This window comes from Eptatretus burgeri, chromosome 14, assembly GCF_056783735.1.
Source record: "Eptatretus burgeri isolate ZD-2024b chromosome 14, Ebu_testis_v1, whole genome shotgun sequence".
NCBI lineage: Eukaryota > Metazoa > Chordata > Myxini > Myxiniformes > Myxinidae > Eptatretus > Eptatretus burgeri.
This window is the reverse complement of record NC_140974.1, coordinates 26009876-26030918: the sequence shown is the minus strand read 5'-3', so window position 1 is coordinate 26030918 and position 21043 is coordinate 26009876. Positions and strand designations below refer to the sequence as shown.

General features: G+C 44.6%; 1 protein-coding gene across 4 annotated transcripts in view; it reads right to left on the bottom strand.

Annotated features, from left to right (window-relative positions):
* LOC147012831 (claudin-10-like) overlaps positions 1-13774 on the bottom strand; it is a 62376-nt gene extending 48602 nt beyond the window's left edge. For 2 of the 4 annotated variants that reach the window (XM_085854095.1, XM_085854096.1), the window contains exons 1-3: positions 13248-13774; positions 1486-1650; positions 924-1005 (exon numbers count right to left, since the gene is read on the bottom strand). In XM_085854095.1, coding sequence (XP_085710221.1) covers positions 924-1005; positions 1486-1650; positions 13248-13458 — 458 coding nt within the window. In that variant the 5' untranslated portion in view covers positions 13459-13774. The remainder of the gene's footprint in view (positions 1-923; positions 1006-1485; positions 1651-13247) is intronic. The other 2 variants (XM_085854094.1, XM_085854097.1) reach the window with 2 other exon arrangements.
* Between the last annotated feature and the right edge of the window lie 7269 nt (positions 13775-21043).

Genomic DNA, 21043 nt, shown 5'->3' with positions numbered 1-21043 from the left:
AGGAAATTGTAGAAGAATAAACAAAATGTATTTGTTTGATTTCTGGCAGGATGGTAAGGAGGCACCATATTCACCTTTGGATCTGTACTCGTCTGAGTTTGATTCCCGATTCGACTATGAGCTGTCAAACTGGTGTTTCACAGTCAAGGAGTTGCATCACAAAGTGCACCATCCCTGAGATGGATGTTAAGCCAAGTGTCCCATGTGCTAACATTAGTTTGTGGATGATGAAGATCCCACCGTGTTTTTCCCAGAGAGTAGGAGAGTTATCTCAGGCACCCTGAACAACTTGCACATTTCTGTTCTGACTACCACTTAGAAGACAAAGGCAAATCACCCACAGTTAATCCTTGCCATAGAACTGCTTTGGCAGCACCGAATCTGCTCAGAGAGTGTGAGAGATAAGGGACATGAGGAAAACATTGGGACATTGTTAAGGAGTATGAAAAGAGAAATTGTCAGCCTGCAAGGGTGAGGGGCGTTGGCGATGACAAATATTCCATTATTTTTGTACACGATGCTGATGAGGTGAACTATTTGAAAAGGTAAAAAAGATTATGGTGGTAAGAAAATAAAACCTCAAACATATTGAAATGCCTTCTTCCATATATGAACATATATCAACCATAATATACCTAATGTCAACCTTAAGTCTGTTCGACCAGGTTATCGAGCTTTGAGGTTAAGCAATATTCACCTAACAAATAACATTTGCAGGACATATCAGGGTTATTGTACACAGGCTAGATCACATCATCATAAATGTCTACCTTGTGTTTGCCTTCTCATCGGCTCAAAAAAAAACGGGGGGCGGGGGCAGGGGAGGTAGGGGACACTTGATAATGCTCCTGAAGGGAGTGATTGTTTCTGGTGATGTTAAACTGTTACACTGAACCAACCATGCAACAGAATTCACTCCTTACTTCATTCCAGGATATAATGGGTTGTAGAAGTCGGTGGTGATACGTGATGCATACCACGTGATGGCAGTGAAGCAGGAGATGCCTGGAGGGAGGATGGGTTGGTCGGTTGACAGGATGGATGAGAGGTGGGTACAAAGGTAGAAAATTATTTCAATTCGTGATTACTTTCTTCGTTAATGTTTTCCTAGTTTAAAGTTGTTAAATCATTTTGAATCCCTTTTATAATCCCCAATAGAAAACATTGTTGGAGAAACTAATGTTTGGAATGAATTGGTGACCTTTGAACCAGTCCAGTGTTAATGTTTCCCTGTTTGAGAACAGGGTTCAGGTTATACATTTTACTACGAGACATTATGGTTTATATTTTGTCAAGTTTTGAGTTAGTGCTGTGGTATGCTTGGAATAATGACCAGCTGACACAGCTCTCAACAAAAGATGTTTATGTGAAGTTTATTATATATTTAAGTTACATTACTGGAGTCTAAAAAAAATGGTATTTCCATTATGTTTACAATAAATTATGTAAAATATTTATACAACATCAAGAAAACAAAAAACCTACCAGTTAGCACATATAGTGCACCCCCTGAAACAGCCACCAGACGCTTCTTCTTCCTGGCCCTAGGTCCAATGCGAGTACATTTCATTCCAATCACCGCAGCAATGGAGCCGAAAAATCCCAAAACAACTGCTCCGATTACAAGAGCTCGGCATGCTTGGATGTACGCTGCAAGTAAATGTGGAATGTTACCAAATCATGATCATACCTCATGGAGCAGTCTCATATGAATGTAGAAAGACACTCGGTAGAGTGCATACCTCCACCAGGCTGAACAGTTTGTTTTGTATCCCATTGATAAGCTGGATCTGCATCCGGACCTTAACCAAATCTAATTGGCTTGTTCTTGTCACCTACCCAATTCATCCACCAAGTTTTGTCATAATCCCTCTACAACTTTTTGAAATATGCAATGCAGTAAGTCGTTTTTGGCCCTATCTCTCAATGGCAATGCCTGGTGTTGGCTTAATGGTTCGGGTGGTGGGCTTTAGATCCCGCTCAGCTGTTTAATTAATACCAGGTGGGGTTAATTTGGCCTGTCATCCTTCCGAGGTCGGCATAATGAGTGCCAGCATGCTGGTGTACTGTGTCGGAGTGGCGACCCGTCCAGGATTGTGCCCAATAGCCAAGGAGACTGCTTAAGCAGCACCAACGCTCTGCATAGAGTATGGTCCCAATCTCCTCCTCTCACTGGTGAAGAATCACTTAAAATTTTTTTTATCATATCCGGATCTTCACGAGAATCGAATCCATTCGTCCTTGTCACACACCCTACTTTTCCACCAAATTTCGTACGAATCGGTCCATAACTTTTTGAGATATCCTCACAGACAGACAGACAGACAAACGCGTGAAAACGTAGCCTCAGTCCACTTTCTGTGGCAGAGGTAACAACCTGGTAATACCTGTTGAGTCTGCTATGCTTCGTCCAACACGTCACGTGGCATCACATAAGCATTTTGGCCAATTGTACCAATTGGTTGAAATGCATGTGGGTCCTGGCTGCATATATCTCAATGTAACCACCTAATTTTTGTCTATGTGGTATATCATCCACCCAATGATTACTCTCTTTATACCTCTATTTCCTCAAACATACAATAATTTAGTAATCACCCATCCTCTCTGTTTCTCAACTGTTTTGATTTCAACTGTCATCATGCCAGTGTTTGCTCGACCACAACAAGCCAGGGCATTTCAGCAAAGGCCGTCTGTGACTCCATGGGTTTGACCTAATCTATAAACTTCCAAATACAGATTTGTATTGCTGGTACTGCTTCCCTCTTGGGCCAACGAATAACTATCTTCCCATCCAATCTCCCTTGTTGGTTCACGAAAAAAATAAGTGACCACTATATTCGTTATTGTTGTCTGTCTGTCTGTCTGTCTGTCTGTCTGTCTGTCTGTCTGTCTGTCTGTCTGTCTGTCTGTCTCGAGCATAGCTCCGTGGGTTTTGATCCGATCCTGACAAAATTTTGGTGGGAGGTTTACATCATGATCTAGTTGTGTTTTCCTGAAAATGGGCATGGTGCGCCCATTATGGGTGGCGCCACACCCAAAAAACGTGTTTTTAGGGGGTAGCCGATTTCAATTTGCATCTTCTCCGAGGGGTTTTGTCGAATCTGACAGCGGTTTCAGTATTTGGTTAGCCCAATGGCACCTGCATAGCCCCACGGAGCTCGATTTTTTTTTTTTCATTTTCGTCACAAGGTGGCGAAAGGTGGCGCCCGTGGCGCCCCCTTCAAGTTTGTTTTTACGCTGATTTCATAAAAGTATGGATAATCCGAGGAGTGCGAAATGCCATATAGCCTATATGATGTTATATTGTTCCTGGAATGTTCCAGAGGAAGTTTTGCACCAAAGGTCATCATCCTTGACCTTTGACCTTTAAAGGTCACAAAGGTCAAATTTTCAAAGTTGTAGGAATCAAACCGGGTTTTCGACCTTCTTTGACGAACTAACTCCAATAAGCTATAGCACGTATCCTGTTTCCTTATTTTAATGTCCACAACATTGTTTTGTGACCTTCAAAGGTTATGAAAAGGTCAAATTTTTAAAGTTGTTGAACGAAACCGGGTTTTCGACATTTTGCAGCTAATATTTTTGCAGCTAATATAAAAAACATTTTGCACCTGTCACTCGTACCACATCATGTTGATCATTTTTATAACTTGGTCAAACATTATCACATTGGTCTCATCCTTGACTTCTGAAACAATCTACATCGTCAAATATCGCTCGTGAACCATCGTCGTCTTCAGACTTGTTCTTCTATTGCAGTGGTTTTCAAACCTTTTTTAGTGGCGACCCAATTTCAGAACCTCTCTACATCGTGCGACCCAAAAGATTCAAAACCCAATTCATAATATACAAGATAAGATTTCATATGACACAAGAACATTTACTGTTTACTTTATTCTCCATCGTCATGTTTTCATAGACGAGTAAACGGAGAATAGCCGACAGTATCCAAATACGTAGTACAGTTGAATGTTTCAGAAGTTTAGTCCGAATGACATTTAGATATATCAGTGAGAAGGATGAGCCTGTTTTTCAGAAACCAACTTCTCCATTCGTGGAGAAGTAGATGACAATGCCAGGATCATATCATGCTCCATTTATAGGCGATTTCTGTACTTTGTTTTAATCACCACCATGGTGGAGACCGACTGCTCACAAACGTATGATGAAGGATATGGCATGAGAACCTTAATGGCGCGCCGTGACAGGGTCGGGTATGACGGCAGCATTTTGCACCAGAATGTCGACAACGAATTCGTCCGCGCAAGAGCCTGCGCTCCTGAATCCTGCTGGAGCTGTACAAGCTCTTCCTGTGCTGTATCATCTTCATCAGCAATCGAGTCCAGTGGAGCCGTGAAAGGGTCCCGAACCACAGAAAAGGACTGCACATCCAGCTCATGGAAATAGTGTTCGAACTGTTCAATGAGCGAACGAAGGTGACATGCTATCTCCCCAGAAAGACTGTCGAGCTCAGTATCATCATACTGGCAGGTCGTTAGATGCTGCACCAGACGGGGGAAAAGGTTGAAGCGCTTAACAGCTGCTTTGTCTGCCAGTAATTTTAGAGTCGCCAGAAATCCGCTCATTTTGTCGTGAAAAATCATGAGGTTGGCGTCTTTGCCTTGGAGGGAGCGGTTGAGGACATTGAGACGTTCAAAGATGTCAACGAGATTGCACACTTCTGACAGCCAAGAGTCCGACTCAAGCAACGCTACCCATGCCGTTTTCCCTTGTGTGCGTTGGAACTCCTTCAGTTCATATTTGAGCTCGTAAACGCGCAGAAGTAGGTTTCTTTGAGATAACCATCTGACTTGAGTGTAGAATAGTAAATTCTTATGGTCGGCGTCCATCTCCTGGCAGAATAGCCTGAATAACCCAGTGTTGAGGGCGCTCGATTTTATGTGATTCACCACTTTTACGACTTTTGAAAGTACGCTCTGCAAGGTTTCTGGCAAAGTAAGAGAGGCGAGCGCTTCTCGGTGAATCATTCAGTGTACCATGGAGGTCTGAGGAGCCACCTCAAGCAATTTAGCCTTGAATCCAGAACGCACTCCTAACATTGCTGGCGCACCGTCTGTTGTAGAACCGAGCAACTTTCCGAAGTCCAGATCATGGTCACGATAAAACTGCTCTACGTTCTCAAAAATGTTCTCGCCTTTGGTGGTGGCCTCCAATGGTTTGATGAGCAGAGGCTCATCGACAAAGTTATCAGCCTTGATGAAGCGGACCCAGACGATGAGTTGCACGTACGATGCAATATCAGTGGACTCGTCCAACTATATGGCATGCCACGGCGATTCCTTGATCTTCTGTGCGACCTGAGCCGTTACGTCCAGACTCATATCTTCAATTCTGCGTTGGATGGTGTTGTCAGAGAGGGGTAGAACTGCCAGTTTCTTCGCCGCTTCTTCCCCAACCATCAGAGATACATATCCTTTGCACATGGCAGCAAAAGTTCTTCCGCAATGGAATGAGGCTTTTTAGTCTTGGCAACATGGAGCGACACTCGATACGAGGCCTCTAATGCCCGATAATTGGTCTGATGGCATGTACCCTCTCTGTCAAGACGCGTATTCTTGAGTGCAAGAAATTTCCTCTCAAAGAACGCTCTCTCCTTATCCTGATAAGGTGCATGTTTTGTAGCCAATTGCCTCTGCAACTTATTTTGTTTCATAGACTCCGTAGAAAGCACTTCAAAACAAATCACACACTGAGGCCTCTGTGCCCCACTTTTATCCACCACGTAGTAAAATCCAAGGTCCAGAAATTTATTCTGGTAAGAACGTTCTCGAGATTTGCTGTTGGCCGGTGCTGCCATCACAAATAAGGTCTCGAGTCGTACGTGAAGATGTGAATAGACGATAATGATAGTCTGAGTCTGAGAGGCCGTGGGTCAAACCACTAATTTCCCGCCAAAATCAACCGCCCTTCAGCGAGCCCGCGCATCGGCTGGATCCCATTCCAAGCGTCATGTTGCGCCGCTTCCCATACTTTGAACGAACCGTTTATATTACATCCCGTAAAAGCGAACACCGATCGAAAATAGACAATTTTTTTTCTCTGTAAGCGGACGCCCATGACCCAACAAAATTTGCTCGGTGACCCCACTTGGGGTCGCGCACCCGGGTTTGAAAAACCAAGTTCTATTGGCTCTTCTTATCATTTTATTATCAAAGACAGTATCTCTGGTTATTTTGCAGAACCTCAACAATGCAGGATATGAATATTTGCACAGGCCAACTGACAGGGTCTTCAATCTGTCCACAGAATAATTGAACCACCATCTCCACAGCACCGGATATTGATTCCATGTGGGAATACTTTCATGAAAGTATGTTTTCTTTCATACACTGGTTTATCCCATCCCGTTTACAGCTATTCTGTCCATTCTCTCGGGCCCTCGGCCCTAGTACATTGAATCCTCTGGAAAGACAGTTGTGGTGAAGCAGCTTGCTTTCTCAACATGGAGAACTAACCCAACTGAGGGTAACTCGTTCATTCCATAAGGCTCACAACAAGTGTATGGCCATCCTGAGGAAAGCCAGAAAACATCGTCTTACAATTCTCAAGTCCAAACTCTCCAACAGGTCTGCTTCCTTCATGTCATAAGGTGCCCTTATCAAGTCTGTTTCTGGTATGTGCTCTCCCTCTATACCCTTTGTCACCTCGAATGCCATGAATACAGAGGTGCCTGAGATGAAACAGAATGTCTAAACTCTGTCTTTGCCTCCAAGTCCTGTGAAAGCAACTCGTCCTGCTCTGTCTTCATCTTACCAAGACATACTCAGTCTTTCTATCCTTATTACTTGAGAAGGTGGCAAAAGTTCTGTTCAGCTTTGACCCTGCTTAGCAATGGGCCTTGATGGCCACGTTCTCACTTTCTCAAATCCTGCTATGTCCTTCTTACTTACCCTTTGTCACCCTGTTCAGTCCTCCTTGGCCACATACCATCAGTCTGGAAGACAGTTAACATCCCTCTCATCCACAAGAAAGGTACAAAAATAGACCCTACCAACTGTAGGCCAGTGAGATTTCTTCCAATTACAAGTAGAGTCAAGTAATCCACCATTGCTGATGATGTCAAATCTTTCCTGCTTTCAAACAGTCTGATCTTCGACCATTGGTTGTTATCTCCATTTTGGGATTCGGGAGGTGGGAGGAAGTTCTCCCAGAGATCAAAATCTTCACCTCCTTTTTGGTTAAGGATCATGATTCATGGACCAAACTGTGAACCTTCGTTCTCATATCCTCGTTCCAAGGGCTCTTTTCAAAATCTTCACTGAACTTCTGACAGCCTCCACTTGTAGCTCGTATCTTCGATCTTCGGCCATCAGTTTGTATTTTTTCCTGAGTACTCAACTCTGGACATGCTGCTACTCCTCTCTTGACAGTGGTGAGAGGCCCTCTTTCTCAAACAAAAGGTTCAAAATGTCTTTTAGGACATGTGTTGGACATTTGACAGTTTGGCATCCTACTTTTCTTGCCAAGCTCTTTGCCAGTGGCATAGAAGGCCACTATCATTCTGAGATTTCTGATTTCCTCCACTTACGCAGTTAACATGTTGACATCAATGAAACCCTCTTCTTCCTTCTCACAGTAGAGCCTGGAAGTCCTCAAGACATTGTGTTGGTCACAGTCTTCTTCCTCATCGAAATAAATGACTTATCTGATGCTCTTGAAAACCCTCTTTTACTTTTTGCAGACAACTCCTGTAATGTATTCAATAAACATAGATGAAGACTCTCAAGTGGGAGCAAAAGGTTGAATCCAGGCATGGGCACAACACAGCACAGCACCGGAACGGGGGGGGGGGGGGTCACATGACTCTCCTTAGCCACGCCCCAGTGCACCCATGTATGCAGGCATGAGCATAAACTACTGATAAGTCTCATGTCCCCCCCCCACCCTTTTTTTTGTTATAAATCATGATGCTCAGGAGGCTTAGGGACAAGAGCTGATCTTCAAAGGGCAAGTGGAGGGCTGTCCTTGCTTGCGACTGCTGTGGGCTTCTCAATAGGGGGTACAGGGTCTAGAGGGAGTTCAGCATTGGTGGGTGAAAAGCTTGCATGAGGAAACGCCTCAGGTTCAAACGCAGGTGGTGTAAATACAGGAGTGGGTGACAAAGGCACTTGAGCCAGTTCAATGTTTGGCTCCCCATGATGTAACCTGCGTTGGTCAACATGTTTACGCATCCATCTACCATCACACAACTTCATAAGAAACATCATCTCACCAATGTTTTCGATAATGATGCCAGATAACCACTTGGTACCAGATCTGGAGTTAAACAAGTGCACAGGATCATTGATCTGGAAGTTGCGGTACACAGACGTTTGGTCGCGATTACGTTTCTGTTGATACTTGTTATTCTCGACCTGGACCGTTACGTCCGGATGCACTAATGATAACCATGTTGTTAATTCACGACACATCAGAAGCTTAGCAGGTGAGCGACCGGTGGTTTGATGTGGTCTGGTGCGGTAGTTGAGCAACACACGAGCTAGACGAAAATGAATGAAGCCTTCCTTGACATGGCTTAGACCATTCTTGACAATCTGAACAGCACGTTCGGCTTGACCATTACTGGCGGGTTTGTAGGGGACAGATATGTAGTGCTTAATGTCATTCATTTTACAAAAGTTCTGAAAATCTGAACTCATTAATGATGTTTTTCCTTTATCTGATACAATGGAGTTTGGAACACCATGTTGCACGAACATGGGACATAGAGCTTCAATTGTTACAGTAGAGGATGAGGATGGTACATCAAGAGCTTTAATCCTATTGGAGTGGGCATCAACTACGATAAGGAAAAGCTTCCCTTGAAATCGACCAGCATGGTCGATGTGTAGTCTGGACCATGGCTTTAATGGCTCCGACCACGTGGCTTGGCATGGGCTTGACAAGTGTGACAATAGCGTGCACTGGACACAATGTCACTGTCCAAACCAGGCCACCTCACATGGGCGTGAGCAATAGCCTTTATGATGACTATGCCTGGATGAGCATTGTGGAGTTCATTGATAATTTTTCCCTCCGAGTTTTGGCTTAATTACCACTCGGCTACCCCAAAGCAGGCAGTCTACATCAATAGAGGGTCCATCCTTCTAGATGAGGTACGGTTTCACTCCTTCCGGTCATGATGCCCAATTACCTGACATAACACAGCATTTAATTTGTGACAAATCAGGATTGCTACTGGTAGCACAGGAAATCCCCTTAGCAGTTAAGCGAGCTTCATCATGAATGACGTTGGCCACGAGATGAATAATATCACCAGATTGTGGAGGTTCTGGGATGGTTACGGGAAGCAGCAAGTGACTGATCGCATCAGCACAGTACATTTCCTTACGCAGGCGGTAAACCAATGAATCATCATAACTTGCCAGGGTCAATGCCCAATGTTGTACATGACCTGATGATGTGGGCAGAATGGCTCTGGTTTCTCCCAGGAGACCTAACAAGGGTTTGTGATCAGTCTCAATGGTAATATGTCTTCCAAAGTCATATTAGTGCATCTTTAAGGTGCCCCAGGCACACGCTAATGCCTCTAGTTGTACTTGTGCAACTACACGTACAGTGTCAGGTCGGGTTTGGGATGCATACATAACAGGCTGGAGATTAGCGATTCCATTTCTTTGCAACAACGCACACCCAATGCCATATGAAGAGCTATCACAACTGAGAATAAGTTCCTTGGATGGATCGTAATAGACAAGTAACGGCGAGGAAGACAGCATGGTTTGAGCAACCTTGAACGCTCTTGTTTGGGCAGTTTCCAATTTCCAGACAACGCCTTTCCTGAGGAGATGATACAGAGGCTCGACGGTTGTGCTTAGTTGAGGCAGGAAATTACCAAAGTAGGTCAACATATTCAGGAATGCACAAAGTTCTGAAATGTTTTGTGGCATTGGCACATTAGCAAATTGCTTTAACTTTGCTCGGACAGGGAAAAATGCCTTGACAGGAGATTTGATGACCCACGTATTCAACTTCACGTGCCATAAAGGTACACTTCTCACGCCTTAGGTGTAACCCAGCTTGTGACAGCCGATTGGGGACTTTGTTTAGGTTCTCGAGGTGTTCATGTTGTGACTTGTCAGTCACGAGTATGTCGTCGTGGAATACAACTGTCTTTGGTGCAGTTTTCAATCATGTCTCCATCTTGCATTGGAAGATTGGTGCAGCAGAGCGGATGCCAAATGGGCATCTGTTGTACATGTAGAGTCCTCGATGAGTGTTGATGCATGTATAGGGCTTGGAATCATCATCCAGTTCCATTTGAGCATCGCCAGTGGTCATGTCGAGCTCAGTGAATGTCTGACCACCCATGAGAGTGAACAGATCCTCTGCTTTGGGCAAAGGGTCGCCATTCAGTTTTGAATGGTGTTTGATTGTCGTTTTGTAGTCTCCACAAATGCACACTGTTCGTTCTGCTTTGAGTATTGGAACAAGAGGTGCCACCCAGTCAGAGTACTTGATTGGTGAGATGATGCCCTCACTCTGCAGGCGGTCAAGCTCGCATTTGATCATTGATCACATCATGTAGGGCACAGGTCTAACCTCGTGGAACAATGGCTGAGCATCTGGAGAAACATGAATCCTCACTTTAGGCCCTGCAAAGGTGTCAACAACATCACTGAACAGGCCAAGGTAATTGTTGAGCATGCTATCGTATCCAGCATTAGAGTTGGACACTCCTTCGAGTTTGTCTCTAAACTCACAATGTTCAGTGAGTCGGCATAAATCAGCCACGAACTTGGATGCTCACTGACCAGCTTGACGATGGTGGGTATAAAATTTTTATATTGAGACGATCTTACCCAGTTTAGGGTGATAATGTCTTTTCACGAGATTGATGAGCTCTTCATACGACTTGTCAGAAGGTTTGGCTGGGGCAAGAAGATCTTTGATGAGGCTGTACGTCGGGGCGCCGCATATGGTCAGTAATACAGCTCGCCGTCTTTCAGCATCCTCATTGGTGTCCATTTTGTTTGACACGAAGTACTGCTTCAGACGTTCAGTATAGTCTTCCCAATCATCTCCCACTGCGTATTCTTGCAATATGCCGATGCACGAAGACATCCCCATCACTATATTCAATAAACAGAGATGAAGACTCTGAAGTGGGAACAATAGGTTTAAACCAGGCATGGGCTCAACACAGCACAGCACCGGAACATGGGCGGGTCACATGACTCTCCTTAACCACACCCTGGTGCACCCATGTATGCATGCATGAGCATAAACTACTGATACATCTCAACTCCAGATTGTGTCGTACAATACCGCATCCTTCTGCTAGGCAGACAGCAGTTGCGTCACTCTCTGCTCATCTGGAATTGAGAGAAACATTCAATAATCCAGTCAGTCAAATCAATTTCTGCAGTGGAAAATTGTCCTTAGTTGCATATGAGTGGGTGAACAAATGATAGCTCACTTTGGGTGAGCAAATGAGCCAACTTACAAGTTCGGATAGTACCAGCAGTGAGCACGTCATCATGGACACACTCTCATGGATGTAACAGTTTTGTTCCATCTGCAACAGACTCCAGTCTTTCTCGAAAAGGAACCATTGTCTGGTCAGCCCTTCCATTGTCTGGTCAGCCCTTCCATTCTCTGGTCAACCCCTCCGTTCTCTGGTCAACCCCTCCGTTCTCTGGTCAACCCCTCCGTTCTCTGGTCAACTCCTCCATTCTCTAGTCAACTCCTCTGTTCTCTGGTCAACTCCTCCATTCTCTGGTCAACTCCTCTGTTCTCTGCTCAACTCCTCCATTCTCTGGTCAACCCCTCTGTTCTCTGGTCAACCCCTCTGTTCTCTGGTCAACCCCTCTGTTCTCTGGTCAACCCCTCCATTCTCTGGTCAACTCCTCCATTCTCTAGTCAACTCCTCCGTTCTCTGGTCAACCCCTCCATTCTCTGATCAACTTCTCCATTCTCTGGTCAACTCCTCTGTTCTCTGGTAAACCCCTCCATTCTCTGGTAAACCCCTCCATTTTCTGGTGAACTCCTCCGTTCTCTGGTAAACCCCTCCATTCTCTGGTAAACCCCTCCATTCTCTGGTCAACTCCTCTGTTCTCTGGTCAACTCCTCTGTTCTCTGGTCAACCCCTCCAATCTCTGGTCAACTCCTCTGTTCTCTGGTCAACCTCTCCATTATCTGGTCAACTCCACTGTTCTCTGGTCAACCCCTCCGTTATCTGGTCAACTCCTCTGTTCTCTGGTCAACCCCTCCGTTCTCTGGTCAACCCCTCCGTTCTCTGGTAAACCCCTCCGTTCTCTAGTCAACCCCTCCATTTTCTGGTGAACTCCTCTGTTCTCTGGTCAACTCCTCTGTTCTCTGGTCAATCCCTCCATTCCCTGGTCAACCCCCGGCTATATTTTCTGGATTGAATGGCGTATGCAAGCTCACTATAATCGTTCTATTCATTATTAGATAAAGGTAATCGGAAGGAATGGGGCTAGTACATTCATGAAGATAGGTTCATTGTTAGATCAAGTAAATAGGGTGTGGAATATAAAGCACAGATGTAAATGTCCTCTTCGTCTGATTGTTTGTTGAATACGTGACTCAAGAAACAAGTCCGAGTACGTGACAAGGAAATCTGTCCTGGTAAATGCAAATTTCAAACATATTGTGTTCTCATGTGAACGATCATGAGAAGTTTAGGATCAAGTTAACCCTGCAATCTTGAATGATGTCTGGAGAAAGGATAAAAGCCGAGTTTCATCAAGTATTTTTTGATACATGACATGAGAATCGGACTAACTTTCTCCAAATCTCAACATGACGGAACGGCTCCAAATGTCATCCTCGAATCTCAGTTGGGCTGAGAACCTGCCGAGATGCTGATTTGCATTCTTTGGCATTTTGTACCCAAGTTGATGACGTTGAATGGTGGAGGCTTTGGTTGCTCTGATCTTGAAATTCCCAAACGATCTCGTCATTCAAATCAATTTGACTGACTAGATCGTTTGTTTGTTCATCCATCAAGTTTATTTTACCCATCAAGCTGTTTGTTCATCAGCAACTGAACCATGAGTTCGCAATACCAGCACAAGCCTTGATGGCTCAATGTCCTCATCCTTCATTGCAGTTGCTTTTAAGAGAACATTCTATTATTATTATTATTATTATTATTATTTTGTTATTTTATTATTTTATTTAGTTGTCCTTGACATGTTACTGGGGAGTTTTATCGATTTATCTCAGCTTTATGGATGATCCCTATTCACCGAACTTACCACTGAGCCCTAGGATGGATTGAAAATCACGGCAGTTGCTCAAACCCATAGAATCCATTGCGCAGCTTTTCCACAGGTTCTCATATATGGTCACAGAGGTGATGACACTCCCCGCGACGGTCGATACACTCCAGTACTCATCTGCCAATGTGGAAGCGATGACAATCCAGCCCAGAATTGCGATGAGCGTCCCCGTCAGGTCCAGTTGCATGGTCGGGGTGTCGTATCTGAATGGTCGGTCACCTTAATCACCACATTGAGATGTTTCCACGACTCATCGGGTGTTCGTGAACTGGGACCGAGCACACGAATCCCCGAGAGGAATCTTTTCGGTTCCTTCGGTTTTACAATGTCCAAAGATCAAGTGACGTCACAGTCGCAAGCAAAGTACAAATATCTGTTTGTAGCAACTTTTGAGTAATCATCAATGTAGAGTTAGGTGGAGCAAGATGTCCTTGTCGGGAAAAGTGAGTCTCCTTCCCCGTTACATGATTGACCCTAACTGAACTGTACAGGACTAAAGGACCAAGGGTGTACAGTATTTATGCAGTGGGAAGGTGTGGAGGGGGAGGGGATGGTTGTTGCCCCTCCTCACTGTGTTTTTTTATCATCATGACTTTTACACCAATTCCAAAGGTCATGCAAAAGGGATTTCATTGCCAATGCACACAGTCATTGGTCAAGAGAGTTGGTGTGTGCCATCATTTGATTTGACTGAGTCAGGGTATGAACCTGTTGGTACCGGTACTACACATGCCAAATCAACCACGTGATATTGAACTTCTACAAGCGAGTTCAAGCAGAGAGAAAGAATATCTTGCTTTCATGTCGAAAAAGTACTTACCTTGGCAGAGCAATGGGAAGGTGGTTAAGATAATCTTCAATGCAGTCGTTATGGTCTCCCGGGTCACTGTGTTTTCGGTCAAAGTGGTTTTCTCTTTCAAGGAAAGGTGTCAGGTCCACAGATGGGGAAAGATGGGCAGTTAAGCGCATCCACTTGAGAAGACATTCACAAGGACTGGCAGGATAAGCCTAGACGTACGCACACTCGCCTCTGAGCTGTATAACCTTGTTTCATAATCCGACTCATCCTGGTGTTTCGCAGGCAGGGTGATTCATTAATGTGTGTGTCATCCCTTGGGTGAACGTTAAACTGAATGTCCTGTCTACTGACATTAGTTGGTTGACATTAAAGATCCCATGGTGTTGTCTTGGACATTAATCGGCAAGAGAATTGGGGGGGGGGGGGTGGGGGGTGGCATGGCATGTCGATAATCCCAATATACGAGGAGTAGTGACAACTTGCAATTAGAAGCCATTCTGTTTCCATCCAGGTCCAGTATGGTCCACTGAACCTGTGCCCTTGTGCGTGAAGCGTAATGGGTCCGTTTTCTGATGAAACTGTTTCTCTGTGCCCAAAATGAAGATTATACTATTTAACTCTCAAAGGTATCCGGTGTTGCCGGGCAACGCCGGGTCCCTCCTCACAATCTTTCCCCTCCCTCCTCCCACCCCTTTCCTCATCCCACCCCACCTACTCCTCCTGGACTCCCACCCAAACCCTTCCTCTCCCTCCCTCCCCCCACCACCTCCCAACCTACCCCTCCCTCCTGACTCCCACCCTACCCCTTCACCTCCCTCGTCCCTAATCTGTCTGAAGGGTATTGGGGGTCTTAAAGGGTCTTAGAGGTCTTTGGTGTCTTTGAGGTCTTAAAGGGTCTCCAAAGTCATAAAGGGTCTTATGGATCTTTGGGGTCTTTTGGGTCTTCGGGTCTTTGGGATCTTAAGGGTCCATAGGGTCACCGGAGCCTTTAAAGGCTGAGATGGTGGATAAAAATACCCTTGGGACAATCCTCGGGTCAGACTTGGTCTGTGTGCTAAATGTGGTGGTTGTTGGCCCAGCGGTCTTGGCACAAACACGTGAACAGACAGACAGACGACAAATTTTATTTATTTGATGTTTTATTATCTTGCAAAAACTTCGTTTTGGCAAGATATGTTAGTCAGCTTGTATGTTTTTTTTTTTGTTTGTTTGTTTTTTTGTTTGTTTGTTTGTCTGTAATCACGTATAAAAAATTCTGCAGAGCACAGTTATCATTGGAAATTTTTGTAACTTCGCATATCAGAGGCCAATAGAGGTCCCTTTCAGTGCATAAAATTTTGTAACTTCGCATATCAGAGGCCAATAGAGGTCCCTTTCAGCGCATAAAATTTTGAAGGTCAAAGGTCAAGGTCACTTTGTCGCAAATCAGGGGAGTCGACGAAACCCTTATTTTTGAGTAATTTTAATAGAATCGTCTCCAAACTTTATGGGAATGTAGTATATGGTCTGGCGCTCAGCTGATTAATTTTTGGTGGCGACTGGCCTTGACCTTCATGGTTAGCGCCTGAGGTCAAACATATTTGACCCCAAGGTCAAATTTTGAAGTTTTAGGAACCATATCGTGTAGTACCTTAAATTGAACACCTCGATGAGTGCTTTCTAGATATGTCAAGCTTGAGACATTATGACGTCATTTGGTGACGTTATGAGGAAAACGCATATTTTTCATGGTTACTCTGTAGAACGATTCTCATCGGAATCTCTCTTAGGCAGATATTCCTCAAGGAGTCGCTCCTGGTGGATAGTAGCTCTGTTCACCTCAGTGTGACCTTAAAGAAGTCACACGTGGTCACCTTTTGGCAAGATACGGGTCACCCTGCGGGTGACATTGGTTTATTTTTGTTCTTCCAACACCTCCTCTAATAAGCAGAGGATACAATCAGGATTGATCTAACCTTAAAACACATCGCAGAAACCACAACAAAAAGAAACGTAATTCGCGAGTAAAGGTTCACACTGATGACTGAGGATCGGGTGCTGAATTTGAGGTGTACAGAGCTTGTGAGTAGGAGAAACACCTTGGTAGTGACAGAATGCAGAAATTTGAAACAAGTGGAAGAAGGAGAGTGAACGAGAGAAATGGAGGCACACAATTCACGCCAGATGTGTGCACGTAATCCTCCACATGTGCTGGAAACACGCATGTGCATGTAATCCGTGTCGTTAAAAATTTGTCTGAGGTCGATAATTACTTTTAACGATGTGTATATACGAATCTGGAAGAAGATAATTGGTTTTCGATCGTTTATTGTCACATACTGTGTATCTTTCCCACATATCTTGTGGGATTGTGAGTTGGACAGGCGACCATTATGGGTGGGGAGGGGGTTTCAAAGCTTTAAGTGGGACGGGAATTGGCATTCTCTCAAGCGGGGCTAAAACCATGTCCTAAAAGGTCTTAGTCTGAGATCATTATTTACTTTTAACGGTATGTATATATACGTCAGGAAGAAGATCATCGGTTTGGTGTCGTTTATTGTGACATATCTTTTCCGCATGTGTCGCAGGATTGTGAGTTGGACAGGCGACTGTGACCGGTGCGGAGGTTGTTTGAACGCTTGGAGTGGGCACAGGATTGACGCCTTAGGGTTTGGAGGGAGAGGTTGAGGACTTGGTTTTAGGAGGGGGAGGTTGATGACGTGGTAGTCCGAGAGTCCACAGGCTTCTAATTAGACTCTCGAGCACAAAAGGTTTGACTTATCCAGAGTATAGATAATGATGGTCGAATGCAATAATGTGGATTCTTGCGTGCCCCGAGGTCGACTCAAGGGGTCCTGGAGCTTCCAAAAGGGGTGCAAAAATCGATCTGAATTAGAGTTTTGCTCACAAGGATATAGTTCTCACCACATGATAGATCTCGGCATCCTGTTCAAAAATATGTACCGGAAGAATGTATTACCGAAGACTCTCGACTCTCGAGACCCACCCAGGAGATTGCGGGTGCATTTAAGAATACTCAAGGACTGATCGTCGTCCTTATCATCCTCATCTGATGGACGAGAAATTTCAGAGTCGACCAGATCGTCGTCATTGTCTTCACCGGGTTCAGAATTGGGTTCAAGGACGATGCAAGGACCTGCTCCCCTTCAAACCAAACAAGTCGACACTCTGGGCCCTCAATCTCCCATCCTTTATCAGGATCCTGAATTATCTGATTTGTATCCGCCATGGCCCACATGCGAGCGACGACGAATCATTCTGTTCTCTGAACGTGTTGGTGTAGATCGCTTTCACATGGCCGGAGACTGCTCTCGTCTATCCCCTTCAGTTTCTTCAATGGGGTCGTTCTATGTGAAGGTTTGAATGCTCTTTCGAACGCACCATACATTGTGTCGTTTAAATAATTTCCTTGCCTTCTATGCACTGCTCTGGTGAATGAGGCCAGTTGCTTTAATGTCATTGGCGATAAGTGTGCGTCTTGTGCCAGTTTTATGAGTGTGTCCTGATGTCCTCCACTTTTCTCCAAGATGGCGAGCGGGTGGAGTTTACCGATTCGCACGAAGGCTGGGGTATGATCACACCCCGTGAATGCATGGAAGGCTGGAAGGGCCTGGAACATCTTTGTTAGGGTTAGGGTTATCTGTTTTCTTATCTGTTTTCACCATCGTCCCATCACTATGACAAAAGGAGAGGGGAACTGGTGTCAGTGGGAATGAGAGAACATATTTGAGGTCTACTCGCTGTTCAGTAGCCAGCATCAACAGACGGCCCACGAGATTGCGGGTGCATTTCAGATCAGCGATTTTTCGACTTGGTGACCGACGACTCCCGATACACTCGTTCTCCAATGTCAGTGCCTTGTTTTTCTTGATTGGCCGTTCAAATCTGCTAGGATCATCCAGGCAATCCGAGGTGAACTGCAAGTGAAGTGTCTTCCCAAACATAGGCACTGCAAGGACACTATTGGACACAGTTTCACTGGCTGCTCTCCCTGTGTGGATATTGCACTGAGGCTGGTCGCTCATCTCAAGACTGAATGGATTGCAAGAACTTTGTATTTGCTCTAGCACTTTGTTGAAATCTTATCTGTCTTTTTTGAATCGAGATGGCCTCAGCTCGGTCTCAATGTCACATCTGTTGGTCATTCCTGCTGGGTCCAACGATTGGCTCGTGATCGCGGCCCTCACGGACTTGGTTGTCATCCAGCAGTTACGAGCACTGAAATTATTGGTGGCATTCACAGTTTGTTCCGCTGTTGGATCGACAGGACACCTGGAGAAGGAATTATCTGTCCTCCTGACTGTGAATGATCCAACTTCATGGATGGAATGGAGACCAGGATGAGATGTATCGATGTTCAGCAAGTCCATTTGGTATTTTGGCATCAATATCGCGTCCTTGTGATGGTTCATTGTGAAAAACAACTCGGTGATCGGCGTCAATGATTCCACAAATAGAGTAATATCATTTGTGCAGACTGCTCTGTCCAGGATTCTGAATTTGCTGATATAGTCAACGTACATCATCGAGAGAGGTCAGTGGTTGCTTCATAATCTGCATGTACGTCACAATTTGTTTCAGAAAATTATCTACATAGTACCGAGAATTGAAACTGGCCCACATGGGTATGTTCTCCAGCGACAAGGCATTGAACATCATCCATATGTAGTCCTTTCTCCGACCTTCTGGGGATTTAGAGTTGGAAATCTCGGATTCAGAGTAATCGAACACTGATATCCTTGGTCGCTTTCAGTAAGCTGAACGGTGGTCTCCTGGATGCGAAGAGTCCGTTTTCTGCCTTTTTTTTTTGAGAAGATCGGTGTGGTCAGATCATTTGTTGCTTGATTGTCAGGGATACTTTGTCTTGGGCCGTCCACCTGGTATACAGTATGCCCATCGTGTTGTGTAAGGAATCTGCACCGGACAGTGTGTGCGTCAACTCATCATAATTGTTGAAAGATAGGCCCATGACACAATTCTGTTCAGTTCCCAGTGGGAATTCTCTTCCAGAATATAAATGTGAAAGAGTCTCCAATTCTTCTGTGCAGTTTATGCTGTAATTGATAGCATGTCCAAACCTATTGAGAACAGTGAGCACCTTCCTATTGCCAGTCAAACATTTCACCCCTACACCAAGTGTGGTGTGTTTCTGGTGTTTGGTCTGACCCATGTTCATGATGAACAAAGCATCTTGGCTGCTTGAGTCAGCCCGACTCACCACATCCAGCCCGTACGTTCACGTATCAATACCACCATGTAAGACCTTGAAAAAGGTAGTCACCACGTCAGGAGGGACTGCTTCACCTCACATAAGATCGCTCAATTACACTGGATCAGAGAATTTTGTTTTCTCAACCCTCTTCAGAGCCTTACTGAGCATCAATGCAGTTTTTTGTGACTGCTCCCTCTGTCGATGAACCAAAGTCGTAGCAGATCCCAGTGTTACTCTGCATTATGCACAAGAACACCCATTTTCTTGCTCTTCGGAGAGTCCAATTTGATTTTCCCACTGAACTGCTGCTCGAGGACGATTCCGAGTGATTGTGCAGTGTTTATGGCAATCCCACCGATCTCAAATGTAATTTCTGAGTACCTCTCATGTATTGACTGGAGATGTTCAGGACGTGCATCTTCAACAACATTCTCCTGCACGTTACTCACTATTGCGGCGAGAGCCTCTGAGCTCACACTACAGCCTGGCTGTGGCGTTTTTAGGGATCTCTCAGCTAATTTGAGATACTTACTTTGACATGAGTGGTGATATTTTATCTCCTTAGCAATGCCTTCAACCTTTCAATATTTTTGACAGAACACGTTCGTCCCGCATCGCTGTGACGGCCACCCCGATGGGATTCTCGGCTTCGAATGTTTCACATCTGCCAATACAAGGCCATCTTTTCCATAAAACATCCGCGTGATCACTTCTCCTTATCACAGAAGACGCTGTGATAACATCACATGGCTCGGGGACATGTATTGCAAAACAATTCTCGCTCTTCTTTGACTTAATTTTCTCATTCAATACATTTATTGTCTTCTTCTCTTTCATCATCTTTTTCTCCTTAATCTTATTCCAATGTTGAAAAAAAAAAAGTGTTTTTTTTCATGTTCTCCCATTCAAGTCCGGCGACATTAATCATTCAATCGCTTCCAGAGTGATTTCTTGTTTGTCTGAAATGACACCAACAGCTAACTGATCGAAGTGCGGACACCGACTTGCATCAGGGTTCAGAGTGTGCAACTGGTGTCCACAGCCACATTGTGTGGAATTGTCTCTCAGCTTCCAAGGATGTATGTTTTGGGTGAACACATTTTTTGAAATATCATGTTGTAATATAATTTATGGCCCTACCTCTCGATGGTGAAGAATCACTTTTTTAAAAAAAAATTAAATAATTCTCGGATCCAGATCCGGATCCAGATCTTCACCAAAATCGAATCCATTCATCCTCGTCACACACCCAACCTGCCCACCAAATTTCATCCGGATCCATGCACAGAGACAGACAAACAAGCAAGCAGACAGACAGACAGACAGGGGGGTGAAAACATAACTTCCTTCCACCTTCAGCAGTGGAGGTAATAATTAGCAGTTTTTAATTGAAAAGTTTTTTTCTGTAATTTGTGTTTAAATGACAAGGTGTTCTATTGCTTTTTACACAATATGAAGCCACTTTTATTATCATTCTGATGTTAAATTTAAAAGAAGTAAAAACTAAAAAAGTATCTCGGCCTTTCTGTTCCACCCTGTTTATAAAAATGCCTGCGTTTGTTATCATGCGTCTGCCCTGAAACATTTTAATGTGGACCATTATTTCTTCGCTGTACATTGAGCCTTGCAAGTTCTTCCGAGGGGTGAACAATCTGCTGTTTGTTTGAACATTGCCCTTGTCCTTTGACCCAGAATTCTTTCCATGGTTCAGCTCTCCTGAACTGCAAAGCTCTCCTACTGCAAAGAAGCTTCATCTGAACC